Source organism: Bos grunniens, chromosome 13, assembly GCF_055505025.1.
Source record: "Bos grunniens cultivar Pamir isolate PY7600 chromosome 13, Bosgru_T2T1.0, whole genome shotgun sequence".
Taxonomy (NCBI): Eukaryota; Metazoa; Chordata; class Mammalia; order Artiodactyla; family Bovidae; genus Bos; species Bos grunniens.
The window spans coordinates 22441433-22464495 of NC_141177.1; the positions used below are offsets into that span (position 1 = coordinate 22441433).

The 23063-nt window shown below is 48.3% G+C and overlaps 1 protein-coding gene across 6 annotated transcripts in view; it reads right to left on the reverse strand.

Annotated features, from left to right (window-relative positions):
* REM1 (RRAD and GEM like GTPase 1) overlaps nt 1-23063 on the reverse strand; it is a 31531-nt gene extending 8468 nt beyond the window's left edge. The window contains exons 1-5 of one of the 6 annotated variants that reach the window (XM_086332577.1): nt 22973-23063; nt 21560-21933; nt 20387-20469; nt 15960-16161; nt 13919-14533 (exon numbers count right to left, since the gene is read on the reverse strand). In XM_086332577.1, coding sequence (XP_086188703.1) covers nt 14262-14533; nt 15960-16161; nt 20387-20469; nt 21560-21899 — 897 coding nt within the window. In that variant the 5' untranslated portion in view covers nt 21900-21933; nt 22973-23063 and the 3' untranslated portion in view covers nt 13919-14261. Of the gene's footprint in view, nt 1-13918; nt 14534-15959; nt 16162-20386; nt 20470-21559; nt 22118-22972 lie in introns of those variants that run through there. The other 5 variants (XM_086332576.1, XM_086332575.1, XM_086332581.1 and 2 more) reach the window with 5 other exon arrangements.

Consider the following 23063-nt stretch of genomic DNA (forward strand, 5'->3'; position numbering starts at 1 on the left):
CAGTTCTTTAAGCCACACCACCCCATTTCTGGTGATACTCCAATGCCAGATTGTATCTGGTCTCCAGCCACCTTATGATGGTGATGGTGAGGGAGGTGCTTATAGAACACCGTATGCTCATCCCCATTTCTCTGGTGGGACACAAAGTCCCAGAGAAGAGAAGGAACTTGATAAAAGCAAAACAGGAGATGAGATTCGGAGTGGGGCTAGAATGCAGGTTGCTGGCCTCCCAGCCCAGAGTACTTTCTGCAATGAGGCAGCTCTGTCTGGCATCACAGAGGGTCTGACCACCCAGAAAGAGCACCTCGATTCTGAGCTAACAGTGCCTGAAGTTCCGCCACTGGAGATCTTTTCCTCTGGGGTGCTTAGGGTGTTGAAGGCTTCTCAGTCTTCAGGGAGCCCCAGCTAATGATGAAAGCCCCTGTGATGAATCCTCCACTAAGCTTATGTCAGCCAGTTCCCAGGAAGATGAGTAGCTGACAGGCAGCCAAGGGTGAGATGCCGTGGGAAGGAGACCTTGACTGAGAGCAGGAGGAATATGGGAAGCACGAAGGCAAGCATAAAAACGGGGGTGGGGCGGGGGTGTCAGCCACGGAAAGGGCGGGGCTACTGTGACCTTGGGCTCGGGACTCAGGAAACTTGGCTTCACCAGAAACTTGCTCTGTGATGCTGGACAAATTTCTTTCCTATGCCGAGCTCTGATCTAGGTCAGTGCTGTGGAACAAACTTGCTTCAGGGTTTATCTTAGGGCTCTTGGTGTCAGGAAGTTGGGGCTCTGGGTGGTAATTGCCATGACAACTATCTCTGAGGTGATGGTGACCAAGGAGACTGTTGCCAAGTCTATGATTACCAGGTACAAGAACCAAGTGATTGGCTCTCAGTTCTGTCTTGGGACAGGTTGCTCCCTGCCACCTCCTACCATCACCTGCTAAAGTTTAGTGTTTGTGGGGCCAGACAAGTTGACCCAGGGATTTGTCAGGAGTCATTGTGATCTAGCGCCCTTGCTTATGCTGACAGGCTGTGTGACCTTGGGCAAGTCTCTGCTTTTCTCTCCGCCTTAGTTTCCTCATCTGGAAAATGAAGGATTTGCGTAAGGCCCTTTCATCTCTAAATTTCTATCAATTTGCTTTTAAACAAGAGCCAAAGTGAAAGTGAAAGTGGCTCAGTCGTGTCCGACTCTTTACAGTCCATAGCATTCTCCAGGTCAGAATACTGGAGTGGGTAGCCTTTCCCTTCTCCAGGGGATCTTCCCAACCCAGGGATCAAACCCAGGTCTCCTGCATTGCAGGTGGATTCTTTACCAGCTGAGCCACAAGCGAAGCCCAAGCAAGGGGGTCATTTCCAGGAATGATATGAAAAGTGTTAACTGTGATGACTGCCACTCATTAATGTATCCACACATTATGGGCAGCTACTAAGTCTTCAGTGGCTGTAAGTGGGGAGGTCTGTGTGGTTCCAGGGGAGGGTCTGGGGTGGCCATTACTCGGGGTGGGGTACTTGGGGGCATTCAAGGCAGGGGTTCTTAACAGCTAGTCGCAATGTATCTAAATCTTTTTCACAACCAATACGACCATACTTTGCATCCTGGCTGAACACCAGCCCCAATCATATCTATGATAGTGGAATTGCAGGCATTGTGAGCAGCAAAGAGAGATTTTCCAGGCAAAGGGGCCGCACTGGTGAAACCAATGACTCTCAAGCCCAGCCCTGGTCAACATCTCTGAGAGTAGAATCAGTCCCTCTTCCTGGCCAGGGCACCTCCCTGAGTCAGCTGTGCACAGTCCCCAGAGACTCGGGTTTGCCAGTGTCTCAGTTTCAGGATGGCTGATGCCCAAACAGGCGGGCAAGGCACAGCAGGAGCTGGCAGAGCGGGAGAGCCCAAGGAGGAAGCAGGGAGCTCGGGGGACGCCTGCTCCTCCTCTCCCGAGAGACCAAGCCTTGGGCCGATGCCAGACCCTTGGCCTCCCGGATCTGGTCCCCTCCCCTCTGCTTTCACCTCCTTGCCTCTCCCAGCAGGACTTTGCAAACAGCCTCTCCGGATGGGGGTGGACAAGGCTGCCGCCTCCTCCCCGCGCACTTTCCATTCCCAGCCCTGAGCCTCAGCCAGGGTTTCTCAGGAAAATTGGCTGAAAGAGACATTTTCCATGCTCTTGACTCCTCTGCTGGGTGGCTGTCCCTGCCTCCACTCTCTTGTCTCTTCTGCAGCTGGTCACCCAGACCCAGCAGGAGGGGAAATATTTGGTCAACGGGTTGCTGCTCACTCACAATTTAATTTTATATGTTATTTTATCTCCCTGGACCTCAGTTTCCTATTCAATGAGATGAGCTAGCTACCCTGGGAAGCAGGTTTGGGAGTCAGACATTGTTGATTTAATCCTTAGCTCTGCAGGTTCCTAACTGGGTGACTTCGGACAAGATACTTAGTCTCTTGGAGCCTCGGTTTTCCTCACCTGTAAGATGGTGTTGTCTCTTACTGTTGTGAAGATGACTGAAACAGCTCTGGTAACTAGAAGAAAGAACACCCCTCTACTCCAGGCAGAAAAGTATGAAGAATGGAGTAGCCCAGGCTAAGATTTCACTCCAGGACTTGGAAGCTGCAATTTCAAAGCTTTACTGGGATTTTGGGCAGTGAATAGGTACAATCGTTGAAATATTGCTCAACTTTGGAAGAATCGGAGAAATGCAAGTCAACAGTGAGACACCTTTTCTCCCAAACTTCTTTCACCCTGTGCCTGAGAGAGAGAGTGTGTGTGTGTGTGTGTGTATGTGTGTGTGGTGTGTAGTGTCTGTGTTTGTGTGTGCTTCCTCATACCAACAAGCAATTCTTGGACACCTTGCTGGTATCAATTCTGACACCATCTACCCAGAGATAGCATCCAATCATGCAGGCAAAGGGCTCAGTCCCAACAGACCGTCCTCCATTTTGGATGCCAATTGCCAGTCTGGGTTGTTACCTATACTTCTGGCTGACTGGCTATAAATTAAAGGTTCCCACGATCCCCTTGGGTTTGGTGAATGGCGCACAGAACTCAGGAAACCCTTTTACTCACTAGCTTACTGATATATTACAAAAATATTAAAAGGACATGGAATCAACAGCCAGATGAAGGGTACGTAGGGTGAGGTCCTTGGAGTCTGCCAGGGAGATACATGGAAACGGTCTGGTTTCCCCAAACTGGAAGCTCTCTGAATACCCTCTGTTGGGTTTTCCCCTGGGCGTGATGGATTAACCCATTGGCCGTTGGTGACTGATTGAACCTTCAGCCCCTTACCCCTCCCTGGAAATCACAGGGTGGAAACAAAAGTTCCACCCCTCTATTCAGGGTTGGTTCCCCTGGCAACCAGGCCCCATCCTTAGATGCCTTCCAAAAGTCATCTTCATGAACATGTTGTGGTGACACAGGGTTTATGAATAACAAGAAACTCGTTTCATCTTTATGGTCTTGAAGCTAGTTTTCAAGAAACGAGGACAAGAGACCAAATATTATAACAAAACATTCTCCCATTGCTCTTATGACTTATCCCAAGAGTTTTGGGATCTGTGAGGCAAGAACAGTGGATGAAGACCCAATATATATGAAGAATGTATTTTGGTTGTCTGAATGACCAAATATATATTTTCTATAAATTACATTATAGCAACTGGTAAAATTTAGTGTGGGGAATTGGGCAGTGTTGATATGAATATAAATAAAAAGACCTCTCTTGGAGGGCAAGCTGGCAGTCTGTCAAAATGTAAATGTACATGCCCTCTGACTTAGTGAATGTGGATTGGGTAATTTCTCCTCTAAGTGCAAGAATATTTACTGCCACACTACAAAACAGTTACATTAACCTAAATTCACTCACCTTCGATTGGTAAAATATGTACATCCATATTGTAGAATATTTTGCAGCAATGAAAGAGAATAAGTTAAAGAAAAATGGACGGACTGAAAGGAGAAAAAGACCCATCACAGTCAGAAGATTTCAACACTCCTTTCTCACAAATTGGTAAAACAAGTAGACATAAAATCACTGAGTATGTAGACGACTTGAACAGCATGTTCAATCACTTAGACCTAATTGACATTTTAAGAAGACTACACCCAACAATGGCAGAGTGCATACTATTTTCATGCACACATGGAACATGAATTGTGATAGACCCTATATATAAAACAAATCTAAAATTCTCAGTTGGATTAAATTAGAAATCAATAACAAAAAGGCATATAAAAACCTTTCAAATACTTAGAAATTAATATATTTCTGCATAACCTATGGGAAGAAGAAATCACAGAGAAAAGGGAAAATATTTTGAACTGAGTAATAAAAACACAACATACTACAATTTGTAGGATGCATCTAGAGCACTGCTTAGAGGAAAATTTATAGTTGATAGCTTTTTTTTTCCAATATAGCTTTATGTGCTTATATTATAAACGAAGAAAGGTCCCCCCAAATAATCTAAGTTTCTATGTTAAGAAGCTAGAAAAAGAAGGACAAAATAAATCTCCAGATAATAAGGTTCATCTATATGTACTGGCATGGATAGAAGGGTGGGATAAATTAAGTGAATAAAGCAAATTATAAGGACTTCCCTGGTGGTCCAGTGGCTAAAACTCTGCACTTCCAATGCCGGGGGCCTGGATTCGATCCCTGGTCAGGGAACTAGATCCCACAAGCCATAACTGAGTTCACATACTGCGACTCACGCCACAGCTAAAGATCCTGCATGCCACAACGAAGTTCAAAGATCCCAAGTGCTGCCAACTAAGACCTGGTGCAGCCAAATAAATAAATATGAAAAATAAAAGCAGATTATACATAATATGTATAGTATCAGGGGAGAAATATCAATAACCTCATACATCCCTGGAGAAGGAAATGGCAACCCACTCCAGTATTCTTGCTGGAGAACCCCATGGATAGAGGATCCTGGTGGGCAAAGAGTCAGACACGACTGAGTGATTAAACAAATGCAGATGACACCACCCTTACGGCAGAAAGTGAAGAGGAACTAAAGAGCCTCTTGATGAAGGTGAAAGAAGAGAGTGCAAAAGCTGGCTTAAGACTCAAAATTCACAAAACTAAGATCATGGCATCCGGTCCCATCACTTCATGGCAAATAGATGGGGAAACAATGGAACCAGTGACAGACTTTATTTTCTTGGGCTCCAAAATCACAGCAGATAGTGACTGTAATCACGAAATTAAAAGACACTGTTCCTTGGAAGAAAAGCTATGACAAACCTAGACAGTGTATTAAAAGCAGAGACATTACTTTGCTGACAAAGGTCTGTATAGTCAAGGCTATGATTTTTTCAGTAGTCATGTGTAGATGTGAGAGATAGACCGTAAAGAAGGCTGAATGCCAAAGAATGGATTTTGAACTGTGGTATTGGAGAAGACTCTTGAGAGTCCCTTGGACTGCAAGGAGCTCAAACAAGTCAATCCTAAAGGAAATCAATCCTGAATATTCACTGGAAGGACTGATGCTGAAGCTGAAGCTCCAATACTTTGGCCACCTGATGTGACTAGCTGACTCATTAGAAAAGATGCTGGGACAGATTGAAGGGAGGAGAAGGGGATGACAGAGGACAAGATGGTTAAATGGCATCACTGACTAAATGGACGTGAGTTTGAGCAAGCTCTGGGAGATGGTGAAGGACAGGGAAGCCTAGCATGCTACAGTCCATGGGGTCACAAAGAGTCAGACACAACTGAGCAACTGAACAACAACATCAAGGCAGCAATAGCTTGCTGCCCCTTGCTGTCCCTTCTTTCTTTAAAACATAGAATCCCTGATATTCCCTGATTTTGAGCTGGTATATGGCTATTCAGAAATAAAGTATCCTAGACTTCTTTGCAATTAAGTATGGTGATGTGACTAAGCTCTGGTCAATAATAGGATATAAGCAAAAGTGATACATACATTTTCTGAGAGGCAGTGTTTTTTTTTGAGCTCCTAACTACTTCTTGTTGGCTGAAATGTGGATGTGACTACTGCAGTATAATAGGTCAAAGATGGTGGAGTCACAAGATAGAAGGAGCCATGCCAGCCTTGGACTGTCTGCTTCTGGATTTCTTTTCTATGAGAGAGACACATACTTCTATCTTGTTTCCATCACTGCTATTTTGGATTTCATCTCTTCCAACTTTTCAGTCCCTTGTAGCTTTCATCCCTATGCAACTAAACACATATTACTATGACCCCATTTATGTGGGGAAAAATAGCAAACAAACGTATATATGTGTGCTAGATGGTTGATTTTTGACTTCGACACAGAAATCCCCAAGGTAATTTGCAAGATAATACATTATCTTACATAACAGTAAGTCCAGAGGCGAGACAGCTTCATAGTTGGCTCATTCAGTGGCTCAACTTCATCACCAAGGGCTCAGGGGCTTCCCATCTTTCAGCTTTGCCACCTTCTGACTAGATGCCATCATAATTGCAAGATGGGATCAAGCTCTGGGAAACATGTTCATACACTTCAATGACCAGAAGACAAAGGACTTCCCCTTTTTGCTGCAACTCTTTGTTTGCTTGCTTGTTTTTCATCTCTTTTTCAAAGGCAAAGAAACTTCTTCAAAAACCCTCCAAGTCTGTAGGTCCATCTTTAATTTAAATTAATTAATTAAGCTGTGTTGTGGGGCTTGTGGTCTATTAGTTTCCTGACCAGGGATTGAACCTGGGCCCTTGGCAATGTGAATGCTGAGTCCTAAACACTGGACCACGAGGGAATTACCAGGATTTGTTCTTTATTTCAAGGTGGAAAAGGAGAACAACAGGGCAAAATGTGACTCTTGACAGTGTGGAAGAAAAGAAATATGGCCAAATGTCTGCTACAGTGTATATCTAAGCGGGCTGTAAAATCACAATGGATACACCCCAAATTGCTAACAGTAGGTACTTTTGGGCAGAGGAGTGGGATGGGGGGAGAATGAAAGGAGTCATGTAGAAAGTACTAAAACTGTTATCCAATAAACCTGACCCGCTTCTCTGTTGCTTGCAAAAGGGATGACTCATTGGCTCAAGCCAGGTATGGTGATCTCATGCCTTTTTGACTGATAGTTGCTTTCTCAAAGTCCCTTGCAGTTAGCGATGGCTATGAGACTCAGTCTTGTAAGTGAAGATACAAAAGGAAACTGTCAAGGGAATAACTTTCTCCTTAATTTAATAAAAAGAAAACCTCTTTCTGTCCTTTCCCCGTCCATTCTTGCTTGAAATACTGGTGTGAGGATGTGATGCTTGGAGTTGTGGCAGCCATATTGCAACCATGAAGGAAATGCCTAGAGGTTTACGGGGATGCAGACCCAGTGTCCTGATATTATAAGGTGGGTGAATCAACCTTAGAATTGCTTACTTCTGGACATTCTATAAGAAAATATCCTTATAAGGATTTGTATCATGTGCAATTGAGGGCAGCTTAACAGATAAATGCATTTTTATTTTTACCGTATCTTTTATGTGGTTCTGATTTATCTTTATAATTAAAATGTATTATTTATGTAATTCAAAGTTCAATTTAAAAAATGTACCACTTGGCATTGGGCACCTTTGGAATCCCAATAAGTCTGAAGAGGCACTCTTGAACAAAAAGAACAAACTGTTCTTTATAATTAAGTACTAACTTCATGGTATGAGGGGTGGCCTTGCAGACTAGGGGGTGGCTTAAAATACATTTCTCTATCGCTATTTGGGTTTAGACCAGAGGTTACAAACTCTCAGCCTCTGGTCAGAATCCTTCTGGGGGACATGTTTTATTTTTCCTGTCTAGGGCTTAAAAAAAATTGGAATTAGCAGTAATTATTTAGGAATTGGGATACTTCACATAAATATCTGGCTTGTTGCCTTTCTTAGAAAAACTGAAATATCTGGTAACAATGGGTTCACATCCTAACAGGACTAACAGGAAGCTTAGTTCTGTCTCTCTAGGCAAGGCAGGACTTCAGTTTGCCACGGAACTTGATGCTTCCTAATGCTGTTACCCTGTTGACTTCACTGATTTATATTCTCTGATTCTGTGAGCACTTGCATTAGTGACCCTTTTTGGTTTTGGAGTCACTGTGCACATGTGCGTACATACACACGTGTATATAAGATGCAACTGTTTCCTAGACAACAGACTGTGAGAAAAGGCATGGAAACTTATTCACACAGGTGGGCAGACCTTAAAAAGGACTAAGTTTGGAGTGGTCACATTTACTGTGGGCTGTTTTGTAAGACTAGAAGCGGTAAAAAAGAGCCAAGAGCACCCTTGACTGCCCTGCTGGAACACCCGGGGTCTTAAGTGAAAGTTGCTCAGTCGTGTCCGACTCTTTGCAACCCCTTGGACTGTAGCCCACGAAGCTCCTATGTCCATAGGGATTCTCCAGGCACGAATACTGGAGTAGTTTGCCATGCCCTCCTCTAGGAGACCTTCCAAACCCAGGTCTCCCACATTGCAGGCAGATTCTTTACCGTCTGAGCCACCAGGGAAGCCCAAGAATACTGGAGTAGGTAGCCTATCCCTTTGCCAAGGGATCTTCCAGACCTAGGACTCGACCCCAGGTCTCCAGCATTGCAGGCAGATTCTTTACCGTCTGAGCTACCAGGGAAGCCCAGTAACTGGGATCTTAATACAACCCCAATAACTCAGACTTCTGAAGATTACTGCTGAGGGAGGGGGATAATTCTGAAGAAAGGCTTACATCTGTCAGTAGGGAGTAGGGTTTTCCGAAAGGTGAATGGAGATTTCCTCAGGGTAGGCTTGAAAAAGCTGGTGCTTTTGGAGAGAAGCATGGGCTTGAAAAAGGAAGACAAGCTCAGACTCTGGGGACAGTGTCCTATGTCCCTGACATCCCACTAGGAAGGAACCCCTTTACCTTAGGGCCTTCCTTGTGTATTCATTAGAATAAGACTGAGTTTGTGTGCTGGGAGAGAGTAAAAACCTAGCCACAGTCTTCCTACAGCCTCCACTTTATCCTGCCATGGGTTGGCTCCCCGCTCCCCTCAAATGTCCATGTCCTAGTCTTTGGAACCTGTGAATATGTTACACAGAAGAGGGAAATTGAGGTCACAGATGGAATTTCAGGTTGCTTATCATCTGACTTTAAGCCAGGAAGGTTATTCAGGATTGTCGGGGTGAGCTCGGTGTAATCACAAAGGTGGAAGTGTGAGGCAGGAGAGAGAGAACCAGAGAGATGGCAGCGTGAGATGGACGTGGCTCCACGATGCTGGCTTTGAAGACGGAGCAAGGGGTCACAAGCCAAGGAAAGCAGCTGACTTCTAGCAGCTGAGAAAGGCAAGGAAACAGTCTTCTCTAGAACCTCCAGAAAGTAATGCAGCACTGCAGACACCTTGGTTTTAGTCCAGTGAGACTCAAGTTGGACTTTTATTCAATGGAACTATAATAGGGCTCCCCAGTTAGCTCAGCTGGTAAAGAATCCTTCTGCAATGCAGAATGGGTTTGATCCCTAGATTGGGAAAATCCACTGGAGGAGGGGATGGCAACCCACTTCAGTATTCTTGCCTGGAGAATCCCCATGGACAGAGGAGTCTGGCCGGCTATAGTCCATGGGATCACGGAGTTGGACACGACTGAGCAACTAAGGATCCACGTAAGAAAATAAGTTTGTGCTGTTTTAAACCATTAAGTTTGTGGTAATTTGTTACAGCACCAACAGGTAACAAAAGCACCAGGCCACCGGGAGAGGCCACGTGTAGGTGAGACTCCACTTTACTGTCAGGATCAACCTCCTCCAACGTGAATGATTCCAGCTCCAGACGTGTGAGATCATTCTAGTCACTCTGGTCTTTGTCAGTTTCCCAGTTGAGGTCTCAGAGAAGAGCCGTACCCACTTTGCTCTGCCCAAATTCCTGACTCACAAAATCTACGAGTATAATAAAACGATTGTTTTTATGCCACCAACCTTTGGGTGGTTTGTTATGCAGCATAGAAACTAGAAGAGTGATCCATCTTAGCCTTGAACTTGAATCAGGTGGAACTGGGGAAAATGACACATACTGCTGAACCCAGAGCTCCCATCCCATCGTTAATATTATTTTTCACTAAATCCTGAGCTGAACAGAAGGAAACAGGGCCGAAATTGAAACTGAACTTGTATATTTCTTCAAGCTGTTCCAACTAGAATATTCAAATATTCTTGAGACAGAATTCTGAGAAAGAATTCTACCCTAACCCCTTCACTCCATATATTTTGATTTGCCTAAGGTTACCCAGTCATGGCACAGCTGAGAGATTCTTAATTTTTAAAAACAATTGAAAAAAAAACAACAACACAGCAGCCAATTGTGTCTTAACCCTCCTTAACTTCCTTCAGAGTACACAGTCTTGTCAAAGTTTGAATAAAGGAAGGACTGAACCGTGCCTGTGAGATCCCACCATCCAAAAATGAGGGAGTTCCAGCCTGAACCTGATTCCTTCCTTGGGGGTCCCTGAGTGGAAGCTCCATGCCCTTGGCTGAGAAGCTGGAACTTTCCATCCAGGCCAGGATCAAATACGGACCCTCAGTGTTTGAGCAGCCAGGCTGGGGTGTGTAGGGATCCAGGTGGCCCTCATCTCATCTGAATCGGGCCAGCACAGCTTGTGGCCCTCCCCTAAAGCAAAAGGAGGGGGGGAGACTCTGAGGAGACTTGGGGCCCCTGGGGAGACATTCATCTTTCCAGAGCTTTATCACTTTTTCCATAACAGTACCCTCCCTTCAAGGTGGAAAGTCCCAGCTGGCGGCTAAGGATACTCTCAATACGCTTTTGTTCTTCACCCTGCTCCCAGCCAAGGCAGCAGGGTGCTGGGCAGACACCAGCTGCGCTGAACTTTCTGCACCACTGAACAGTACCATATAGATGGCCCATCACAGCATGGGACTAGACTGCCTTGACTCCAATCTTGGCTCTGCTATTTGCTAACTATTTAATCCTGGCAGGGTTTGAACCTCTCTCTGCTATACTTTCTCCATCTGAAAACTGGCATGGTGATATGACCCGTTTTGAGGATTTAATATATGAAAAGCACTTAGCACAGTACCCGATACATGATAAGAGTGAAGGAACTGTTTTCTGTTTTTATTACGTAACCTTGGGCAATCCTCCTTTCTCTGGGCCTCTGTTTCCCCATATGTACAATGAAGATGGCAGTTCCTACCTGCCTCTTGACAACTTATCTGGTTGTGAATCCTGACTACCCTTTCTTGCTGTGTGGCCTTGGACAAATTTCTTTGGCTCTCTTAGCCTCAATGTGCTCATCTGTTATGTTACTTAATGATAACTATTAAGTAGATGGTGATGATGAAATGAGAAAATGCATACCAAATATGGAACATGGGGCCTACTACATAGAAAGAGCTAAAACAAAGTTAGCTTTCGGGTTTTTGTTTTTGTTTTTGTTTTTTGGTTTGTTTTTATGTCTGAGAAAGAACTTTCTAAACTGTCATAGGCTATGTCCCTGGGAGGAATATTGTGGCTTTCTGGCATGCTTTCCCAGCCATGCCTTATTCATAGACTCCTAGAATCCGAGAGATTGGGATTGGAAGGGCCCCTTTACAGATTGGTTAATAAATCGATTCAGCAAGTATTTACTACGATGAGTAGTAATCTCCTACGATGACACAGGTTTTTTCCCTAAGGTTTTAAGATATGATAGTAAGAACCAGCATTTACTGAATCTTCCTAGACACAGGAACTGTTATAAGTCCTTTACACATCTTAAGTCATTTAATCCGCCCATCAATCCTGAGGGAAGGAACTGGCATGAATCTCATTTTATGGATGGGAAAACTAAGGCACAGAGAGATGGAGGGGGGCAGGGGCTGAACACCGACCCCTGGTTTAGGGTCCATGCCCTCCCGCACTGGGTTGTCTGGCCGTGTTGACTGCATACCCAACCTTGTATGCAGTCTGCACTGTTTTATTTTTCCCTCCACTTCCTCCCCCTAATCCTGGTCTCAACAATTTTTCTCCACAATCTGAGTAGCTTCCCTTTGCTTTCTGGCCCTCAGTTTCCCCATCTGTGAATTGAGAGAATAGGATTATTTTCATGACCACCCTGATTTTTGGTGCCTTATCAGTTTGTAATTATTTTAAACGTATACTTGTTTTCTGCGCGTTCCAGGGAGTAACACCCTAGTCCTTCTGTTCACCACCGTCTCCCTACAATCTGGCACTCTGCCCTGTACCTAGTAGGCCCTCAATTAATATCTGTGGATGAAGAAAAGAAGGAATCGTGGTGACTGTCCCCAGATTTTCCCAAACCAGTTCCTGTGTTCTCTCCCCGGCCCCTCTTCTTTTCTCCGTGGGGCCTCCTCCTTCCCTCCCTCCCTCCCACCTCCCAGGGCCGGCTTGGGCCCTCCATCCGGCCTGCATTTTTCCGGGTTTGATATCATTTTTTCCACTCTCCCGCCTGCTGCCGGCTGCCTCTGCCAACTTTCCACAAGGATAGCCCCTCCCCCATGACCACAGGCCTCCAGAGACCGCTTGGGGTGGGGGAAGACCCTCCTCCTTTTCCCTTCCCCAGGCTGAGGTTGGGACAGGAAAGTGTGCCATCACTGCCCACCGGCAAGATTGGGGTGGGGGCAGGTCATAGCTGGAGGACATGGTGGCTCGCCTCCCTGTGCTTTGGTGTCCTGGCAGCAGGGACTTGGCCCACATGTGGGGCTGAGGCATCTGAGCAGGCAGCTGGACGGGGGCAGGGGGTGTCAGGCATCAGGGACACAATGGTCCAAACCGTTTGCATCTTGTTCTCCTCTCAAAGTAGTGTGACACCACTTCCCCTTAGGCTGGAAACTCCTGACCTGACCCCCAAGGCCCAGCCCCAGCCAGACTGGACACCTCATTCCCTCCTACTTGTCACACAGACGTAGGAGAAGGCTGGGCTCTGGGGTCTGGTCCTTACTCTCACTGGCTGGATGGCTCCGGGGCACTCACTTCCCCTCTCTGGGCTTCAATTTCCACAGCTGCAAAAATGAGTGAGTGGGATTACATTGGGGATTAATGGATTGAATTTCATGGAGTCCACCCACCCCCTTTATATTGTATGCAAAACTTGTGTCTGAAAGTCCATTTCCCTGAGAGTCTATAGTTTTTTGTCACATTCTCCAAGAGAACAGTGGGAGAGGTGAGGGACAAGGAAGCCTGGTGTGCTGCAGTCTATGGGGTCACAGAGAGTTGAACATGATTTAGTGACTGAACACCACCACCACCAAGAGAACTATGGATAAGCTGGGCCCAGCCTTGTAGTCTCACAAGCCTGGACTGAATTCTGGCAACTTCACTTACAGCAGCTGCGTGATCTGCAGCATAAGCCTTCAGTTTGTTCCTCTGTTTTCTAACTAGTTAAACATGGGTTGTGAAGATTAATTGTTGTGACAGCTTAGTATCCAGTCAGCTCCCAACAAACACCAGCTATTATATTGCTAGGGTGCAGGCTAAAATTCCTTTCAGAGAATATTTTGTGGATTTAAACTAAAAAATGGATTAATGAGAAAATAGGAGGTTATCACACTGAACTGTGGGTGTTTGTACTCTACTAGGTCTCCCTCAGAGTTGTGGGGCAGGGGCTGTGCCCAGCAGTTCCGGGAGGAGCCTGAATATACAATTTGTCCAGTGATCTTACTGACTAACCCTGACACCCAGAAAGTGAAAGTTAGTCCTTCAGTCCTGTCCATTTGGATCATTCGGATACCATGGGTGGAAATCTCCAGGCAAGAAAACTGGAGTGAGTTGCCACTCCCCTCTCCAGGGGATCTTCCTGACCCAAGGATCGAACCCGGGTCTCCTGCATTGCATGCAGATTCTGGGCCACCAGGGAAGCCCCTACCCTGACACCCAGATCAGCAGGCTAACCCAGTCTGCAGCCCTGTGTACATGGGCAAGCAGGACATGGAGACACCTGGAAGAGCCCCAAAGAAGAGGTCTGGGCACTCAGACAGGAGATCCTTTTGGTCTGGTTTATTGTGGGGGGCATTTCTGAGGGTTGGCCAGAGCCCAAGGACAAAAACAATTTTTGTTTTTTGCCTTTTTTTTTTTTTTTTACAAAAAGATACCCACCGCATAAAAAACCCAATTTAGGCTTTGGCCCCCTAGTCTGTCCATCACTTCCCTAGGGCAGAGAGGTCCGTGAAGCTGTGGCTGGGGTGACGCTCTGTCCCTTGGGGCAGCGGGCGGCCAAGACCCACGATACACACTCTAACCACCAAGTCTCTCCCCTCGGTGGTGCTAGTGGAGCCTAGAACGCACCCCAGTGTCTCGTCACCTCTTGGAGGGCGGGTGGGCGGCCTCAGAGCACGGCCAGGTTGTGGCAGGACTTGGAGCGGGCCTTGAGAGCCCGGCGGCGTGCGCTACGGGCTGTCAAGCGAGCCAGGAAGCGTCGAGCACGCTGCCCTAGGCTCGCCCTTCGTCTGGGCGCGGGCGGCTCCCCGACTGCGCAGTCCCGGCGGCGCAAGCGCAGTTGGCGCACCACGCCTTCGAAGAGCTCCGCTACGTTGTGCTGCAGCGTGGCTGACGTCTCGATGAACTTGCAGTCGAATACCACAGCGCAGGCGCGGCCCTCTGAGGGGGCGGGGTCAGATAAGCCGTGATAGAGCCACAACCGGAAAAAGGAGATAAAGGTAGCAGAAGGTGTGGTCAATTTCAACCAGGAAGCACAGTTTTTCCTTTCCCCATACCTCGTGCTCCATGCCAGGGGACTCAGACATAAATCTGGCTTTGAGGAGTTAGTTCACAGGCTAGTGATTGATACTGGTGGCAGAGATTAGGCTGGGAAGACAGGGAGGTTGGGAGCAGTTAGGTCCCACAAGTCTTGAATGCCAGAGAAGGGTCTAATCTGTGCATCAGAATTATCTGGGGGAGCTTGTTAAAATGCAAGTTTGCTGAGCCCAGCCACGGAGATTCTGATTCTGTAGGTGAGGCTTGGAACCTGCAATTTAACAGTCTCCCGGGGGGCATGTTGCAGAATTTTGGGATGTCTGCTTATAAAGCATATGGTCTTCCAGCTGCAGGATGCCACTGGACTGGATGTAGGGCCCTGGGGTCTAGTTCTCAGTGGCTGGTGACCTTGTGGAACTGGCTTCCCTGCTCTGGGTCTGTTTCCATAGTTTTTAGATTTTGCCCTATGAATAGGGCCATTTTAAGATCTGTATCTTGGGATATTCCCAAAGTGACACAGGGAATTATGGCAGCATTTGCCCCCCAATCTGTCTAAAGTATAAACCTCATTCCCATCCTACTAGTTAGATCATCCCAGCCCTTCTTCCTCAGCCAGGGTCTCAGTACCCTGAGAAAGACCTGTATCTGTCTCATCTGATACATCAATCATATTAAAATATTCTCCATCCCACTTTAAATACAATTTAAATATAACTTTAAACATTTTGGTTTGCAGTTGCTGGCTGACAAATATTATGTTTTGCAGACAAAGCTCTGTTAAATTTGAATTTGTAATTTTCTAACTATTTTGGAACCAATAATTGTCTTTTTCAGGTCTCAGATGTAAGTCCCTGAAAGCTTACAGGCACTGGGCCTGTCATGCCTGGTGAACTGTGTCTCTGACTAAGGGCACTGGGGCACACAGGGGAACTTTTAGGCAGAGAAGTGACAAAGTCCGCTCTAGTCCTGGAGAACTCTGGCAACTGGTGAGGAGAACCCATGGAATGGGGACAGAGAAGTATAGGGGTTGGCCCAGGCTAGAGTGGAGATGCCAGGATGGGGCAGAGGCTGTGGGCATGGCAGGGAGAGGGAATGTGGGGTTAAGGGAAGTGGACTTGACAGGATTTGGGGACTGGTTAGAGGGAGTGAGAGAAGAGGCAAAAATGGTTTCTAGCTTTCAGGTTTAGGCAAATAGATGTGGTGGCCAGGGGATGGGGTGGGGTGGGATGGAGGTAGGGGCTGGAGCACGAGTTACTGAGAGGAAGATCACTGGAGGAGACAGTGACAGTGGGGCTGAGAGAAAGGCGGAGAAGGAGGGTGGAGGGCTCACCTTCCACGGAGACTTCTCGGCAGCGTGCCAGATCTGCCTTGTTGCCCACCAGGATGATGGGCACGTGGTCCGCCTGGTGTGTGCGCCGCAGCTGGATGCGGAGCTCAGAGGCACTCTCGAAGCTGCCCCTGTCTGCGATGGAGTACACGATGACGTAGGCACTGCCCACCTGCAGGCATGACTCCTGGCTCCAGCTTTCATCCTGCAGGGCAGGGAATCAGAGGGTACTGAGGCCCTAGCTGAGAAAGGAAGGCTGGGATGGTCTAACGGGTGGGATGGGGCTGAGGTTTATACTTTGGACAGATTGGGGGGCAAATTCTGCCATGATTTCCTGAGTCACCATGGGAAACCACCAATCCTCTCTGAGCTGCAGTCTCTCTGCTTGAAACATCTGGCTAATGGCACTACTTCGCTTCATTCTCTCATTCATCGATTCCTTCTTCAGGCGGGACAGAGGGGCTTCCCTGGTAGCTCAGCTGGTAAAGAATCTGCCTGCAATGCAGGAGACCCTGGTTTGATTCCTGGGTCAGGAAGACCCGCTGGAGAAGGGATAGGCTACCCACTCCAGTATTCTTGGGATTCACTAGTGGCTCAGATGGTAAAGAATCCACCTGCAAATCGGGAGACCTGGGTTCGATCTCTGGGTTGAGAAGATCCCCTGGAGAAGGGAAAGGCTACCCACTCCAGGATTCTGGCCTGGAGAATTCCATGGACAGAGAAGCCTGGCTACAGTCCATGGGGTCACAAAGAGTAGGACATGACTGAGAGACTTTCACACACACATAGGCAGAACATTGGAGACAAAAGATCTATTTGGTTCCTGTTCCTTCTAAGGAGCATTCTGGCTTTGCCTGTTCAGCTCTTTTGTCTGGTTTGAGGAGGGGCTGGTCTTGGTGGACAGTTCTTTTGACCTTTTGCAGTCCAGAGTTAAGAGAGAAAGGAAGGGAGAGAAGTGAGGACAGAAGGCTGTTTTCCGGGGGAGGACTTTTTCTGGATAGTCTTGGAGAGTTGGAGGAGCAACGGTGGGTGTGAGGAAAGGGGGTGGGTGAGAGGCAAGTGGCCTTTTAAAAAGTGGAATCCTTTCAAGATGTTTGACAAGGAAAGGGAAGAACTGAAATAATTTTGATATTCTGTTTTGGATGATGGTCTTTTGACAGGGACAGCACTCAGACTGAACCACCTGGGTACGAGCTTTCTAAGTGTTTAATAAGACACAGTTCCTGCCCTCCAAAAGCTCATGATCAGGAAGGGATGCTATGGAAATGGAGATATAATGCAGTGTGATAAGTACCATTAAGAGAGGCATAGGCAAGTGGCTGCAGGAACCATGGGGCTTGAGGCAGGGGTAGACCAGAAGAGCTCAACTGGGCAGAGTTGAGAGGGCTTCCAAGCAGACTGGTAAGTGGGGTTAGAAAGGATGAGCAGGCTGAGCAGGAGGGGAGACAGCAGGCAGGAGTGGGAGATGCAGAGTGTGGTGGAAGCCTTGTTTGTTAGGGGCAAAGAAGCCAGGAAAGTTTTCTGATAACCAAATAAGGTAGATAAGTAGGGAGGCATTGCTATCCATTATTCTCAAAGTGGGTAAGTTCTCAACAGTCATACTGATCCTTCCCAGATAACTCTGAACTGAGTCAGACAGATGTGGGTTCTCATTCTCGGTTCTTAGCTTTGACTATGGACAGGTTCATTTCTCTCTCTGAGTCTGTTTTTTCATCTGTAGAATAAGAGGGTGGGTCTCGACCATTCACTCATTCATTGCACATATTTATTTGTGAAGGATTTGCTATGTGTTAGGATCACAAAAGCTGGTTGGTACATGGATTGGTAGGTAAGAACCCCTTGAGGGTTGATTAAAAATGTAGATTCAGAACTCTACTTTTATAGGTTCTATTTCATTAGGTCTGGGGTGAGACTTGAGACTCTGATTTTTAATACCCTCCAGGTGACCCTGATGGACAGCAAGGCTAAAGTACTACTGGTTGAACCAACAGCCCTCCCAATCCTGTCAGATTTTGCCTCTCTGATATAAAAAAATATCATCTAGCCCAAGGATGGAAAGAATGGATGCTTATTTCAGTAAGGCTGCTGCTGCATGGACCCTCTTTGGGAAATGCCTTCACAGACACTGGCCAGGGAATCTGCAGGGAAACCAAGGGCCAGACAAGAAGAAAACACTTTCTTAGGCCACACAACAGTTGGGCAATTCCTGCCACCTAGTCCAGTATTCTTCCTACTCTGTCTCCCACATGGGACTCTTAGTCTGATCACTCTTCTTAAGTCCCTGGACTCTGCCCCATAGGATTCTCAACTGTATCCAAAAAGTGATACCAGACCCCAGACCCCAGTCTGTGAGCTCCATGAGGCCAGAGGACACGTCTGCTTTATTCACTCCTGGGTCTTCAGTGTCCTGGTCCATGGTATGTATCCACCAAGGTTTCTTTCTTTCTCCCTCCTTCCCTCCCTCTCTCTTCCCTCTTTCCTTCCCTCCCTCTATTCTTTATTTAATAAAAAGCTTGGGGGTATGAATCAGTCATTGGATCCCCAAGGCTTTCCACTGGGGCAGAAGTACGTGGGACCCAGAAGGCTGCTGCCATGTGGATGACCCCAAGGGTGGCCATGTGCAATGCGGCTGCAGGGACCCAAGATCAGACCCTGGGGTGGGCCTTGCACACCTGGCCCTCCCCTTGCCTTGGCTGAGGTGTGGACCAGCCAGTATTTCTTAATGAACAAGTGAAGGAGTAGAACCTTGGATGGAGGTTCAGAAGGTGATGCTCCCAGTGGGGATAGAAAGGGGCAGTCCTAATGCATAAGAGCGCAAACTTGGATTTCCCTGGTGGTCCAGTGGTTAAGAATCCACCTGCTAATGCAGGGGACACAGGTTTGGTCCCTAATCTGGGAAGATCCCACAGGCCTAAGGGCAGCTGAGCCTGTGTACTACAACTACTGAAGCCCTTGCAAACTAGAGCCTGTGCTCCACAAGAGAAGCCACCACAATAAGAAGCCCACTCACTGCAATGAAGAGTAGCCCTATTCGCTGTGACTAGAGAAAGCCATTGCACAGTCAAATAAATAAACAAATATTTTTAAAAAGAGTGCAAACTTTGGGGTCTTATAGATCTGAATTTGAATCCTACTTGCTATCTGAGAACTTTGGACATGTTACTTAACCTCTCTGAGCTTTTGATTTCCTCATCAATAGAATGAGAATCAGAAGTACACTCACTCAAGTTTTTGTCTTGACCGAATATCATAATATATATGTCTAGTGCTTAGCACTTGGGGCTGACACTCAGGAAGAGGGTACTCCATCAGTATCAGCTGCTCTTAAGAGAATCATCATCATTCTTATGATGTTCATTTGGACCTGGGTTTCCTTTTATGCTGGTGAAAAGGAATTGGTCCCATAGCTCCTTCATCCCTAAATTTGGGCCTATCACTGGAGCTGTCAGCCATTCTTGTTAATGACCCGACACTGTCCCTCTAAAGCCCCACTCTGTGGACAGGGCCTCCCTGAGTGTTGGGGGAGGGGCCTACCCCTTAGAGAGATGGGATCCAGGTGATTTTTGGATCCTTCTCTTTGCTTAGTTGTATTTCTTCAGGGTTCTACAGTGAGCATACCTGTACAGCAAGCAGAAAAGAACTCCAACAAGTTAAGGAAAGCGTACTGGGGACATGTCCTTGGCTGATGCTTGCTAGTCCATTCCTGCTTTGGAATGGGCAAGCAAGGGACATCCTTGGTGTCCTTTTTTTCACTAGCTACCAAGTTATGATTAATAAGAATTATCTTTATTGCCAATTCTTCACTCGTGTTCACCAATTTTTTCATGCTCCAAACTGTGCTTACCTCTGTGAAACTGCATAAGAATGTTTAAAAAAAAAAAAACTAGCTGGTAAGGAAGGCAGGAATGATCCACCCATTTATCAGGTGAGAAAACTGAAGCTCAGAGAGGGTAAGCCAATTGCAGAAAGCCTATATGTAAGACAAAGGAACGGCGGTGTGGGCAGGTGTTCCCTCCTCTGTGCAATGTGAGTGGGTGAAGTGGGATGACGGTGCTCATGAGAGGAGGTTTGCAGGGTTAGAAGCACATCCTGGGATGCTATCAGGAGGGGGTGAATAGACTGGGAAGACAGGGTCAGGGTCATTAGGTTCTTCTGGCTTCGGTGCTGCTGAGGAGCTGTGGTTTAATGGGCCTTGCCCTGTCCCTGCTCTGTGGTGTCCTACGAGAAGACAGGAGTCTGGTACTAGCCTTAGCGCTGCTGCTGTGCTTAGTCGCTCAGTTGTGTCGGACTCTGTGTGACCCAGGGACTGTAGCCCACCAGGCTCCTCTGTCCATGGGATTCTCCCAGGCAAGAATACTGGAGTGGGTTGCCATATCTCCAGGAGATCTTCCTCAGCACCCCTCCCCCCCATCCTGCCTGCTGTGCCATACCAGCTTCTCAGCCTCCCAGGTGTCCATGACCAGCAGCGTGGTGTCCTCTCCATCCACTGTGAGTGTCCTCTCGTACACATCTTCTGCAAAAGAAGAAAGCCGGGTTTCAGGGAGGAGACGCAGGCCTGGGGAAGGGTGTAGCCCTTCCTAACCCCTCTTTTGGGTCACATCGCGCCCTCCACTTCTCTTTGAAGTGTTCACTATACTTGTTTGACATCTGTTCCTCCTGATGGGTCAACAAGCCCAGGAGGAGTCCTGGCTCCCCAGCTCCCAGTACAGTACCTGGCACACAGTCGGTGCTGAGAAAGCTTTTGTTGGTTGGTTTGACTGAACGGATCTGGAGCCGTGGGGTTAAAGTGGGGCTGGGAATTCTCCCAGTCCTGCTCTGTCCCTGGCTTAGAGTGTGCTTCAAGAAAAGATCACGTCACCCTCTCTAGACCTCCATCTCCCCATCTGTTATACATACCAGTGTACATGTATAGACCTTTCATATAGGTTTTCATTCTGTGCGACCGAGGCTGGAGAAAGAGCCTGGTCAGAGTATCTCCACCTCATCTCTGCCGTTAGGCCTCCCTTCCCCCTGCCCACTCCACACACACACTCATCCTGGGTCCTTTCCACCAGCCCTGAAGGGACCCATCTTCATTTCCTCTGTCCTGTCCCTGATCCCCATTATCCTGGGACCCCCAGCCCTCTCAGGTCACTGTGCCTCTTGGGAATAGAGGAACCCAGGGCCCCAAACTTAGAATTTGGGAGTTTCCATTTTGGGCAGGATTTCAGTTTGGCTGCAGGTCATGGTGGACATGGATGGTTGTCTGTGGGGCTGGTAGGGTCTGAGAATTGGGAGAGTCCACTGTTTCTTTATAACTGGGACTTGTGGAACTCAGAATTGCTTCCCTTATGACAGGAAAATGAAGCACACACCTCTCGTCCATGAGAAACTAGCAAACTTCTCAGCCACTATTCAAGGAATTCCCCCTCCTATATATCTTTGTGCGGGTTATGCCCTGTACAGCTCTAGGGGGCCTCATTCACTTCACAGCCTGGTTGAATGACGCCCCTTAGGGTTGAGCAGGGCAGGAGTTGTACAAAGGTTCTTGGCAGCCCTATGTCCCAGATGACAGGGATTTGACTCCTTCAACCACAGCCCAGCCCAGCCCACAGGGTCCCTACCTCCCAGCTGTTCGTGGAGGTCCCTCTCTTGCCTCCCTGCAAAGAGACTGGCCAGACTGGTCTTCCCGACACCAGGATCTCCGAGCAGGACCACGCGATAGAGGGCCTCCCAAGAGCTTTCAGAGTCGCTGGATTCAGAGGACCAGCCGTTGGGGGCAGGTGAAGGTTGCCGGGTAGGGGCGTTGAGGGAGACTGACTGGCCGAGTCGGGGATGCTGGGTCTGTGTAGAAGGTGCTGTGCCCAGAAGGCCAGGCTGGTGGCCCCGGGCGGACAGGGGCAGTGGAGTGCTGGCTCGGCGACGCAGGGGGGTCTTTGCTTCTTGCTGAGTATTTAGGGTCATCCTTGGGAAGGGGAGTTTCCTTCCTTCCTTCCTTCTGCAAGAAGTGGGAGTGGGTGGTGAGCCAGGTGAGGTGCTCTGAGCCCCTTCTGTAGTGTCCTGATGAACTGCTGCTCAGGCTTCCTCCAGAGGCCTTTCTTGATCAGATGGGAGGAGGCAGCACTTCAGATCCTCTAGATGGGGGCTTTCTGGCTTCAGGCCCAGAGTGAACTTGGGTCAGGCTAGGAGGGGTGAGTACGCATGAACACACACATGCATACACACCCAGAGGTCACTTCCTATGCTTTGAGGACGATCCACTCCCCCCAGACACACAGGCAGAAGGGCAGCAGGGAGACAGGATGTCCACACAAGCATGCACACAGAGCTACCCCCTGCATTCAGAACGGGAGACCCATGTTCATGAAAGACACCTGAATTGCCCCCTCCTCCGCTTCCCCACGGTTGGATTGGGGATGGGGAGTACAAGGAGGGTTGAGAGCCCCTTGGTTGGGGGCGGGGGTGGGGTGGGGAATTCACTTCTGCTGCATCCCAGGAGAGCTGAGGAAGAGGCCCGGGAGGACAAATCCGTACTGCCAAAGACTGGGGGTCGGGGTGGGGGGTTTCCCTCCGGCTGAAACATGAGAGCCCCGGTGCCATGGGAACAGCGTGTCCGGCCCGCCCCCTCCGTGAAAAATTCAGGAGCGACTGGCACGACGGCCTCCAGCTGCTGTAGGAGGGCGGGGCTCGGAGGCAGCCAGACCCCAGGTCTGGTGACAAGAAGGGGTCCCGGAGGGGAGGGGGGGTGGAGAGGAGACCCACAAAGCCCAGGAGGGCATAGCATTCCCAGAGTCCGAGCTTCCCTAGTCCCGAGGATCCTGGGTGTGAGTCCCCAGATCCCTGGAGGGTTCCCAGGCTATCTAGCTCTCCCGACCCCAGATCCGGGGACCTTCACCCGGGGGGGTGGGTTCGAGGGCCCCCTCCTCCTCCCAGCTTGCTCGGCAGAACCCTTCCGCCCTTCTCCCCCCGCCAACAGACGCCTTGGAGAACTCCGCTCCAACTCGACTAAGTTGGTGGCGGGCTGGGTGGGCCTTTACCTTGGAGTGGGGAGGGATCCAGGGTCCTCGGCGGCCGCAGCTGCCCGGTGCTCCAGGCTGTACCACTGCCTCGCCGCGCAGCCCCTCGGCC